Here is a 12,397-nt window from a genome sequence, read left to right on the forward strand (position 1 = left end):
TATTGTTATCAGGGTAAAATGTGTAATTAATCGTGATTTTTATTTTAAGTCATATCGTGCAGCCCTAGTACTGTATGTAATGAGGGCTGATGGAAAAGCAAATGGTTATCCAGCCTCAGCTAATCATTACATTCTCCCAAAAAGAGTTTAAGTAGCTGCGTACGTCACATTCGGGATACTGTGTACAAACACTGCGTTTAAAGAAAAAAAGAATGAGTCTGAATGTCATCTTAAGTCGGAATCAGTCCTAAAAGGCCATGATGTACCAGAGTTAATTTTGTGATATTGGTACTCCGTCTTGAGAATATTCTCACAACACTAGTATACTCATTTGTATTTCCTTTGGCTGACACTTCAGAAATGTATTTTTGTTATGTGCACAACATTTAAATAGAAACATTCTCTCTCTCCGGCAGATCATAACCATTTGAACAACGCAGCCTTGTCTCCCCTGGGTCCAGCCATGGCCTTGTCTCACCCTCACAACAACCTGGGAATAGGCTTCAACAAGTACACCTCGCTCAAGGCCGTGGGTGAGTAGGATTACACACACACACACACACACACACACACACACACACACACACACACACACACACACACACACGGACTACATGGAGACAGACCCCTTCACAGCCACGTCTATTCACGTTTGCATAGCACTTACTACATAACAAGATGGAAACAGAGCACAGGCTTAATGTACAGAGGTCAGTGATGATGAAAAATACAAAATGTTCCCCATTTTAATACACACACTGAGTGGGGAAGTGGTTAAGGGATAGCAAGCACTAATTAGGATAAGGATTTTATTTATGAGTCTGACTCTCATCCAACTATGCTGACTCATGACTCATGTTTGAGTGCTGTTCTCCACATTATATTCACAGCAGCCATGCTGTAAATATTATGTGTTAGGCCACTCAAGACAACTCCACACCCTGATTTCAATAATCTCAATTTGTTTGGTCCATATGTTAGTGGGATCCCATATTTAAAAACATTAAATTCAATTAAGTTCTTCACCACCATGATACACAAACTAGAGTGATGTATAGCATAAATGCCATTACCAAAGCTGTCCTCTGTGAAATGAATAGCACAAGGCTCATCATAAAGGTGTCACTGTTGATCAGGGAATTAGCAGCTAGATGTGGATTTAAAACACAACAGCTGTGCCTTTTTGCACCTAAACCAATGGACTACATAAACCAATAGACTTCAATCAACAAAATGTACTGTGTGACATGTATGTTTATACATGACAATATGTGTGTATACTTTTTAATGCAGTTTATTTCTAACTGATTCAATACTCTATACTGGTTTATAATGCTTTATGGAACTGGGGAAGTCTTGTATTTAACAAAGCAGACATTAGGATCATTGTTGCCTTACAACCAAGGAAAAAAACACAGTTGTTGTTTGTTATAGACGAGTTAGTCATCTGCGTATACTGTGAGGCTGACAGTTATTGACAGCTTGCCTTTCTGTTAATAGTAGCTGTGAATCAGCTGTAGAAAAAATAGATATGATGGCTTAAATTCACTGCTGATGATAACGTACTGTAACTTGTGCAGGACTGGTAACTCAGCCGGTTCACAATTTAATAGAGAGGATAGTGTTCTGTCCGAATATTTGGACAAATTGTATTTTGATGCTTTGGCAACATTGTTATTGAAACTTTCATGCCAATTAAGTCCTCTTTGAATTTGAATTCTGAAGCACACACACGGCATTAGTTAGGCATTAGTGGGTGTTGAGTGACAGTAGTCTGGACAGCAGCTGTTTGAAGCCTTAAGCTTGCCCTCTGGCCTCTCTCTCTCTCTCTCTCTCTCTCTCTCTCTCTCTCCCTCTCTCTCTCTCTATATATCTCTCTCTCTCTCTCTCTTGCTCTCTCTCTCTCTTTCAGAAACACACTCACTAAGAGCATGCATACATAGACATGCACATCATAAACATGTCCTTCCCACCACACACACACACACACACACACACACACACACACACACACACACACACACACACACACAGGCATACTTCTTTCTACTGCACAGGCACATATAATGGTCGTAAGCGTAAACATGTACACAGGCACACACACCCATACCATCTATCATCTGATCACTGCAGACAGATAAGGACGTGGTGATGATGATGAGGAACGACAGTTTGACACATGTACATGTGCTATTCATTGACACAATATGCACATAGAAACATAGACATGTTCTGCCCATCATATCTGAAGAGTATCAGACATCAGACAGTATCAGAAACTGAAGAGCATTAGACATCTAAAGCTTTTAAGGACAGTTTGTTGAGCACAGCCCCCTTTTAGCTACTCATGTAATGTTTGTCAAGATTTTCCATTCTTGTACGGCAAATAACTCAGTTTACAATCAGAACAGTGGCAGATTAACTAATCCTTTTTTAAACAATTGATTCTTGATTTCAGACCGTGGTAAACAAAAGCAACAGCACAGTGGGTGAGCTAACTGTAGTTGTCAACAGGGCCTTTTTTTCTAACAATGCACCTGCAAGCTAACATATGTAATAGCATAGTTAGCTAATCATATGCTGCTTGTGTTACAAGCCTAAAGCATGAGTTACCTGTTCACAATGTCGCTGTCGGGAAAAAAACCTTGTATGTCCAAAACCATTGCATTTCAGGGAAATAAAAAAAGGCTTGAAATTTTATTGAGCTATGTACAGTACCTCAGATGAAAATGCCTATTTGTAAAACCTACAGATTTAGGACCTAAATATGGAGATATGAGGTTTGTGCACGACAGCAATGATATGATGTGTCACCTTTTAAACAGGAAAGGTTAGACAGAACTTACTTACGTGAGTTGTTTTGGTTCAGCAGGCTGTACTGTCTTTATTCAACAGAATGTATCTATATCTTTTTCTCTTCATCAAAATCTTTTTCTTTCTTGTTCACAACAATTTTGTACCATCTAATCAGATAAGACAGTAAGAAGGGAAAGGCCAGCAAAGTGAGTGTGGAAAGTGAGTGAAGACAAGGAGAGCAGGAAAGAGAACATCTCATCTCACTATTCTGCTCAGTCAGTGAGAAACAGAAGCAGCAGCAGACCCCCCCACCACTCAGTGATGAGTGTGAGAAGTCAGCCACATTTCACTAAAAAACTACCTCAAAATAACAAATGCCTCACACATTGAGGCGCAGTGCTCCTTTCTCTTTCTCCCCTCTCTCTCGACGTCGAGGTGTTCAGTTCTGTCTCTGTTTGATGTCACACAGACGATGAACTGCTCCTCTTTGTGCCTTTCTGTTTGGTATCTACTGTTTTTTTGTCTCTTTCTAACACACACACACACACACACACACACACACACACACACACACACACACACACACACACACACACACACACACACACACACACACTTCTCTGTATTTGTTCTTCAGTTCCAGTACAGTTTAGGTGCGTCGTGCTTTCTGCCACTGATCCTCTGGCACTGTGTGTCCACATGCTCTTAATGATGCTCCTAAGAGCTAACACAACACATGTATGACAACACACACACTCATCCAGCATTTCCACACATTGATCATCATGCATATATTCTCTCTGTCTATCTGTATTCGTGCACACATCCAGGTGCATAGGCAACATAGAAGTTGGCACACGACACACTACAAATAATGAAAATGGCAGGAAAACAATATCAAATAGAAAAATGTGGATTATTTTGCCCTCATTCAATTTTGCCTTTCAGGCTACATACACTCTGCCCTATCTTTGAGTTTGTTGGCGCAGTCTGAGCGGAAGATCAGACACTAGTAAGGGCTTAAATAAGCACTGCTACGTCTTCTGTAATTACTTTAAGTAAAAAAAAAAACGATAATATTTAAAGAGTTGATTTGGCCTCTCTGAAAAAGACTAGAATTGAGCATCAATCAAATCAGTCAAACACAGTTCTCTCTGTGGTAAAGATTGCTAAAAATACAAAATTCTATCATAACGTAACAGATCTCTATCAAGGAAACTAAACACATTTTAAGTATGGTTAGTGCACTAATATTGCAGATGTTTACAAAGCAATTATTTTGTCCAATTGTGTTTGATATACTACTATCATTATTTGTACTCTTTGTGTCCTATTACCTGTTATGCACTCACAAAGAAAGAAACATAAATGAACACACGGTCCAATCATCTTTTCACACATGCTTATCAGTTCTCTCACTGGGCAATAAACAAGGCAACGGTCCAGAGATCCTGGCTGTGTGGACAAAGTCATGGCTAGGACACACACCAGTCTGGGTGGGATAGCTGGCCATTTGCCAGCTGAAACAGCATGGGTCTGGACCAAGCTGCTTTGAAATCTTTATAAACACATTGGGACTTCATGCAGCTGTTAACGGCACACGGTTGTTTTTCTAAACTCTCTCGTTGAAGAAAAGACACGAGATGAAACTTGAGAAAAGGAAGCAGTAAGCACACAAGGGGGAAATGATAGAAAAGCAGAAGGTTCATAACAGGTCAGAGAGGTTCGGGACTCTCTGAAAGCAAACCTGTGCCAGGTGAAGCAGCAGGACTTTGGCTCAAGCGGCTCTGATATATCTTAATTAAAGGAGGATAGGTGGACTGGCTGAGAAAATGTTGGATAAAGATGCGAAAGGTTAGAGAGTGAGAGGACGGAGACATAATGAAGCGAGAAGAGAAAAGAGATAAACTTACATGTTAACATTTAGATGCTCTGGGTTGGTCTTGAGGAAGCAGTTATTAATATTAACAAAGACTTTATTTTATGTGTGACCCGTAAATATCCATTCAGGTGAGTGTCTGGTCCCCAGGAAAGAGAAAAGACAGAAGGTGGAGGGATATTCTCGAAGAGGGTGTGAAAGACTGTTTGCCAGGACTCCACGTTCTGGGCGAAGACTGCCTGAAGTCTTTAATTAAATTCAAATAATCCAACAGCCTGAGCTGTGTTTGAAATAAATATTTTTGATAGATCTTTTTCTAAATATTGGAGCCATTTTTAATTAATTTTAAGAGTTACGTAAACAAACACAGTACATTGTTTGTCTTTTTTTTTTCCAAAAAATAAAAATAAACTTAGACTCACTACAAGATTAAATTATTAGATATTTTTGCAGTGTGTTTGCTGCATTTAGCATTTAGTGTGCACTTCAGGTCACATAATGGGTGAAATACATTTTGGGATTTTTTTTATCACTACATGAACTGGAGTGATCTCAAATTCCCCAAAAGATAGCTTTGAAGTTGAAGGAACTCTACTGGTTAAAAACATTTTTTTTTATGTATTGCACTTCAGGACATGGTTCCTTTACAAGCAATGATGAGAAAAAACATGTGAGGTTATTGAAAAAAAAAAATAACTCGTATTTTTATGAGGTGGAAAGGAGATCCCAAAGTAAAGTGCCAAATATGTCAGTCTGAATTAAATTGAAATGTGCATTAGGTGGTGCAAAGGGCATAAAAGATTTCTATTTGAGGTAGAGGTGCAGCTATAAGAGCATGGCATCTGGGGGGGGGGGATGTCACAATCTGTATAAGACAATGAAGTGTTGAACAAGCAGTTACAGAACGCTCTTGCAGTCATGGAAAACGTGGAAAAAGAAAAAATATGAAAGCAAAGTAGAGAGTTTAAGAGGTTTAGGATGCAGATATCATTTATATAACATACAGTATGTACTGCATTTAAAGCGGCCAGCATGTTGTCAACAATTACTTAGTAAAGTCAGAAAAAGACAAAAATCACCTTGAAAGTTCCTAAAAAGTTAAGGAAAGTTATTGTGAAGTTGAGACTGCAAAACTGCCCCACTCTAGCCTGACAAGCCAGACCCACATCCAGATGTTAGGTCTGGGAACTCACCACTGGCAGGGCTCAATCCGAGGAACGGGATACATTTCAAATTCCCTCTGCACTCATAGCCAACCAGAGCAACACTAGTTGATAGATTAAACTTTTACCGTATCCAGTCGGCAAAACTCCGAACACATCTACCTTTTTTAAGCACTTCAGTGCTTAACTCCAAGTCTTCCAGAGTCGCGGCCAAAGCCGATTCCAAAGACCGCTGTTCGCCAGCAGCAGCAGCCATCTTCTTTGTTTTCAAGTAGCAGGGAATTCACGCGGAACCTTCGCAACTCTGCCATCCTTATGTTAAGCCCGCCCACCGACTCTATACACAATGTGATTGGCCTGACTAGAGTTTGGTTTTTCCAGCTCGCAAACCAACGGAGAGTTGCTAGACGGACCCTGGCTGCAAATTACATTTGCTGCCGCTAGGGTGCGTCTAGATTTCTAGGCTAGCCCCACTCATTATTTCAAAATAGAACCCCTGACAGAGTTGTAGGACACGGTACCAAACTCAATTCTTTTTAGGCACCGACCGAATTGCCTCCTTAGTATCGAGCATCGGAAAATGCCTCATTATTCAATAACAAATTGCAATACCTAAGGAGCAAATCTCATTCACGTCAGTGACCAATAGGCATGCAGCCTGTTTCCACTAGTGATGGCCAAATGAAGCTTCGTGAAGCATTTTCTATTTCTTTCTGAGCACTGAATTGCCATTCCATTAACCTTTTTCTTTGAACAGAGAGCACCATCTAGTGAGGTCAGAAAATAAAGACAATGGTTCACGAAGCTTCATTTGACCATCACTAGTTTCTACCAAGACATAATAATGCTGGTGATTGTCTGTCTAACGTCACACTTCGTAGAGACATGCAGAAAAAACTCTACGTTACGCACAGAGAAGGGGCTCACGTATTAGAGCTGAAAAATAAATTAAAAGATTTGTACCGTAATGTGTAATGTTGTAATTTATTTTTGTTCGAAGTTACAGTATTGGTATCTGTACTGGTATCAAATGTTTTTGAATGAAACCCAGCCCTAGTATGTTGTCGAACTCCTTAGCAGGGCCCAACTTCTGCAGTTACATTGCGGTTGCCCAGATATGGCCCAGAGGCCTTGCTTTAGGCTGCTGCTGGATAGAGAAAAGAGGCTGATGTTGTTTAAGAGTACGGAATAAATGAAATCAGATGGAAAGATTGGAAAATGAGAGCGAGAGAAAGAGGGAGAGAGTGAAAGAGAGAGAGAAAGAATGGGCAGATGGAGAGGAAGGCACACGATACTGTCACAGATTCCTCCTGCTGGCAACATGTGTGGAAACACTCAAATGGACAGCAACAGCAGTTGTTGAGGGAAAAGAAGGGTGTGTTTAATTCATTGTGTCTGTGCCGTCCCAGATTTGAACCAATTCTCTCTCAAATTCTGCTGCTTCAGCTTCAGCTGCTGTATATTACACCAAAAGGAGAGACACAATCAATAATTGGTACGAAAACTGAAAAACAATAAGACTGCAAAAACTATCTAACTATATCTACATGCATTTAAAAGCCAGGGCTTGTGCAGCACTCTGCATATCAAACCAGCATTTGTAGCAAGTACTGGTGACGTCAAATGAGTGTATTCACGTCATTGTGACGAACGGGCAGGTAAAAGCCGCCAAAACCATGTAACGCACTTTACTGCAGAGACACCAACTCATCAAGCGGCTTATTCCCTTTATGTAAATGTGTTCTTTGTTGCACAATGCCTGGCGCACATACAGTTGCACACGCGCAATGTACGTAAATATAGGAACCCACAGACACAAATGCACTCTAATCCTCAACATGTTCTTCCATATCCTGCAAAATGTAAATGAAAGCAAAGCAGTTTCTCTGTTCTCCTCATTCTTAGACATCACTATTGTGAGACTTTGTTTCTTTCTAAAGAAAACATGTGGTAGAGTGGTTGCCTGCCAATTGGAAGGTTGGTGGTTCAATCCCTGGCCCTGCACTCCCATGCCAAAGTGTCCTTGGGCAAGACACAAGTTGCCCCTGATGCTGTGCATCAGAGTGTAAATGTGTGCGTGTGTTTATCTGATGCAGGTGGCACCTTGTACGGCAGCAGCGTGTAAATGGTGAATGGTTCCTGTACTATATAAAAGCGCTTTGAGTAGTCGTTAAGACTAGAAAAGTGCTATATAACGGTCAATTTACATATACCTCTTAAATATGTTGTTTTAACAATCAAAGTGATTCATTTAATTGTTCTTTCTCACAATTCAATTCAATTTTATTTTTAGTGTCAAATCATAACAAAAGTTATCTCAGGGCACTCAACAGATGGAGTAGGTCTAGACCACACTCTATAATTTAGACCACACAAGTCTGCAGGACATACTGTCTCCAGGGTTAACTACTTGTTGGGGCTTCTCAGTTTAAAGAGTAACCTAACACCTGGCCATAGAGCAGTGTACTCACATCAGCATCGCTGCTGTGTTTGGTTAGGTGCTGCACCTGACCACCACACCAAACAGTGATGTCACAGTGTACTGACACACCGTGGAGTAGCAACACATTCTCACTCCCATTGCGTCAAAAAGCGAAGCTTGGTCAGGTGCTTTTGGCATTTGTTATTGACGCAAAAAGTCTCATTTAGCGTCATGGCGTCACTTTTTGACGCTCTGGGTCGGGACGTACGTCTAACTGACATGCGGCACAAGAACGGGACAGTTAGGTTCAGGAAAAGATAAAAAAATGTACGTTTCAGTGACAGGCGGGACAAGAAAGGGACACGAACCCCGGTCTCCTGAGTGAAAGTCCAGTGTTGTTTGACCCATCCACCACCCCAACCTACCTCCCTAAGAGGATTTTCGCTCTTTTTGCGTCGGTATCTGACGCTGAGAGCCGCTGACCAAGTGTCCGTATTTTAGCGTCCGAGTTGGGACTGAGAACAGGTTGGGAGTACACTGGTACATTCAATGGTTCATTGAGAAAAGCAGGTTTGTATATAAATCTCTGGACCAGCTTGGAGAATATTTCTGAATGATTACTGGTGACTCTGTCTCCTTCCTCAACAGCTGCTGTTGAAGTGCCCTGGAGTTACACAATGGATTGTTCAATAATAAGCAATTACCAGACTGTGATTGCACCGGACAGTTTTCTTGACGTGTGAATGTGAGAGTACTCCTTGTGGTGTTCGGAAAATACAAATACTGTATAGGAAAATGTTCTCGGTCATCTTGGCTGGAATAAATAATTAGAAATCAATCGACAGCAATGGCTACAGTTGGAAAACAGGCCTCTGCTAAACTGTGTACTCTGTACTTTTCATAATACCCTTAAAAGATCTCTAACGTTGTGTGTTGGCAAAGCATCTCTCACTCCCAGTCAGTCAGACCCATGCTTCGTGGGTGGGACTTTTTTACCGTGTCATCACGGCCAGTAAAAAGGTACGTTGGGCCAGTAAATACAATCGGTCAGTTGCTCTATCGGGCCAGTTCTCCAAAAAGTTAAACTAATCATTTGATTTAAATTATTTTCCAGACGTTGCTATTTACGTTTCTAAGTCTGCTCTTCTCACCGAGACTTCACTCTGTTGTTAGTGGCAGCTAATTCAGAGCTTTGAGCTCAATTAAGGGCAACCCAGACTGTATACAGAGTCACAATCAAGTTGACCCACATAATGAAGTTGCACATATGTGCCTTGAAATATATGTACCGTATATATATATATATATATATATATATATATATATATACTTTTTTTTCACACACATGCATTAACACCCAGACACATTCGTTGACATTCATTACAACAAATAAAACTTTACTGGTCATACATCTTCTGACCAGACTATTGACATAATCTTATCATTATATTCCTGTCTGTAGTGTAATAATGATAAGATTAGACACACAGGCACACAAACAGATTAAAAAAAAAACACACACAGATGTACTTTGTCATAAACATGTATTACAAGCTGATAGCAGCTGCGTCCTTTAGGTTATGAAAGAGATGTTCAAATATTGAAAGATACCAAGTCTAAGAGGAAGACTAATACAGAGCAATAAGGGCACCAGAATGAAGGAAAATTAAAAATGAAGAAAAATGTTTTTTTATTTCTCTCCAGGAAAAAGAGGACCATGAAAACGGGGCTAAGCAAACAAGGTTGTTAGTGTCTTTAGGGCAGAGTGTGTGTGTGTGTGTGGGGGGGGGAGAGATGGGTTGATGACTGAACACCAGAGTTGAGTTCCATTCAGGGAGCTCACACTAATCTGACTCGACGCACTAAACCCACTCTATTTTTACTACCAACAAATCTCCCTTTTTCCCTGTTTTGTCTGTTTTGTCTGCTATTTTCTTGATTCTCAGTCTCTCTCTCCCTCTTTTTGTTTCACTCTGATGCTTTTGGTATTTTTAACTCCATGGTCAGTGCGTAGACAGTTCAAAGCTCAAATACATAAATACTCACATCTTCATAGACACACACGTACTGTACACTAGAGCTGCAATCGGGCCTTAAAAGTTAGGCCCGACAAGGCCCGACACCGACAGAATTCGTACATTTTAATTGACAGCTTTTTAAAAGCCCAAACTCGTTTACAGCCCGACATTATTCAAATGTGCGCTCGCACACAGCTCTTTTGCCTTTGGTCAAGAATGAGTCATTTATACATTTTTATTTTTACATCATTTATTCATGACTAACATAGGCTATAGGCCACTTGGAAGTTGGAACAAAGAAATAAAATAAGTCCTCCAGAGGCCAGCCTCCATTTCACCTCCTCAGCATCCGTTTTCACGCTAATTGAAAGGTATCACCTGACCGCTCATTTACCGCGCAACCCGGAGCCCAAGCCCGAGCCCGGCCCGAGCCCGTGTAAAATGATAGAAATTAAGACCGAACCCGACCGAACCCATCGCCGGGGTCAGGCAAAGATCTTCAGCTCTACTGTACACCCTGCAGGATTCATCGTCTTTGCCTTGGCTTATTTCTTACGTGCTTACCTGACCGATTTGACAGATTTGCCTGGAATTTGTGCGTGCCTATACAGTATATGTTGTGATATGGTGTTGCTGTCTGACGGAATTCACAGTCAGGAATTTACTGTCTGAATGTGAACGTCAGAATATCTCAATGTGATTAATGCCACACACACAAAACAAAGCTAGTTAGCTGTTAAATTAGCCACAGGTGGATATATGTATATACTGTATATGTATATGTGTATATATATTGCTTTTATCACTCACTGTCTTAACTTTTCATTATCATAATGTAACTATGTCTCTGCCTTTGTTTCCCTTCTCTACTGCCCCTTCTGTCATCCAGACACGGCTGCAAGAGACTACTACAAGAGCTACCCGATGGTAGATTACACCCACCGCCAGTCCCCTCCCACTTTCCAGCCAATCAACTTCCACCCCAAGGACAAGCCCTTCCTACCGCCGCCCGACATCCACGCGCCACTTGCGATTACCATCAACACCTCCCAGATCCCCAAGCCTAAGATCTCCAAGACCAACACCCATCCGCTCACCTCCAGCTCGGCCTTCAAAGCATGGGACCCCAGTAAGAGCCACATCCAGCACCCAGTGGCCACCCACATGGTCCTCCAGGGGCAGCAGCACCACCCCATCCAGCAGCAACAGCAGCAGCAGCACCACCACCCTATCCAGCAGCAACAGCAGCAGCACCACCCTATCCAGCAGCAACAGCAGCAGCTGCACCACCCCATCCAGCAGCAGCAGCTGCACCACCCCATCCAGCAGCAGCAGCAGCAGCACCAGTCGCTGCACCAGCAGAACAGCCGGCGCCAGGCCTACTCCAACAAGAGGCAGTTCAGCATCGAGACGCTGCCCGAGCTCTTCTCGCAGCCGCTGGGCTACGGCCACTCGCCGCACGTGCACCCCAAGCACAAGGGACTACCCACCAACAGCAAGACGGAGGTCACTGTCTGAACATGGGGATGAATTGGCTGAATAGCCAGAAGAGGAAACCAAGGGGAGTTTTAGGCGACTTTCAAAGAAATGCTCCGATATCTTTTATATCCACAGCCGTAAATGGCGAGAGGGGAGAAAGCAAAATATCGTGTATAATCAGAATTTTTTCTTCTTTTTTTTTTAACCTCTTCCTCATCGTTGTTGACAACAATAATAAGAACATGAGTGATATTTGTGTACTTTTTAAGACCACTGGATCAAAACAGCAGCAGCAGATTAGCTGTGAAGGTGGCGGATCGGCAGGAGCTGGCTTTGAACGCAGCCACTCACACTAAATAATTGAGTGGCCTCTCGGTGTGTTGGCACAGCTCTCTCCTCCTTCTCCTCTCAACCTCCTCTCACCTCAATGACACTCTGCACTGCTCTGTAGCACCACTCCAATGCGCACAAATGTTCAAATCTCACACACAGACACTATTTACCCCAAAGACTAGCCCAGACGCACTCTGCCCACTTTTTTGGAGACTGTCAGAGAGGCTGGTTGGGGTGGGGGTGGGGGGTTTCCCATAAGACTTTGGCTCCACATCAGCAGAGACAATGCCATTGTGTTGTCAGCTCC

The 12,397-nt window shown here is 42.0% G+C and overlaps 1 protein-coding gene across 1 annotated transcript in view; it reads left to right on the forward strand.

Annotated features, from left to right (window-relative positions):
* LOC114569300 (protein shisa-8) overlaps positions 1 to 11,796 on the forward strand; it is a 136,974-nt gene extending 125,178 nt beyond the window's left edge. The window contains exons 4-6 of the mRNA XM_028599124.1: positions 417 to 533; positions 11,168 to 11,495; positions 11,673 to 11,796. Coding sequence (XP_028454925.1) covers positions 417 to 533; positions 11,168 to 11,495; positions 11,673 to 11,796 — 569 coding nt within the window. The remainder of the gene's footprint in view (positions 1 to 416; positions 534 to 11,167; positions 11,496 to 11,672) is intronic.
* The last annotated feature ends 601 nt before the right edge of the window (positions 11,797 to 12,397 follow it).

The sequence above is a fragment of the Perca flavescens genome, chromosome 15 (genome assembly GCF_004354835.1).
Source record: "Perca flavescens isolate YP-PL-M2 chromosome 15, PFLA_1.0, whole genome shotgun sequence".
NCBI lineage: Eukaryota > Metazoa > Chordata > Actinopteri > Perciformes > Percidae > Perca > Perca flavescens.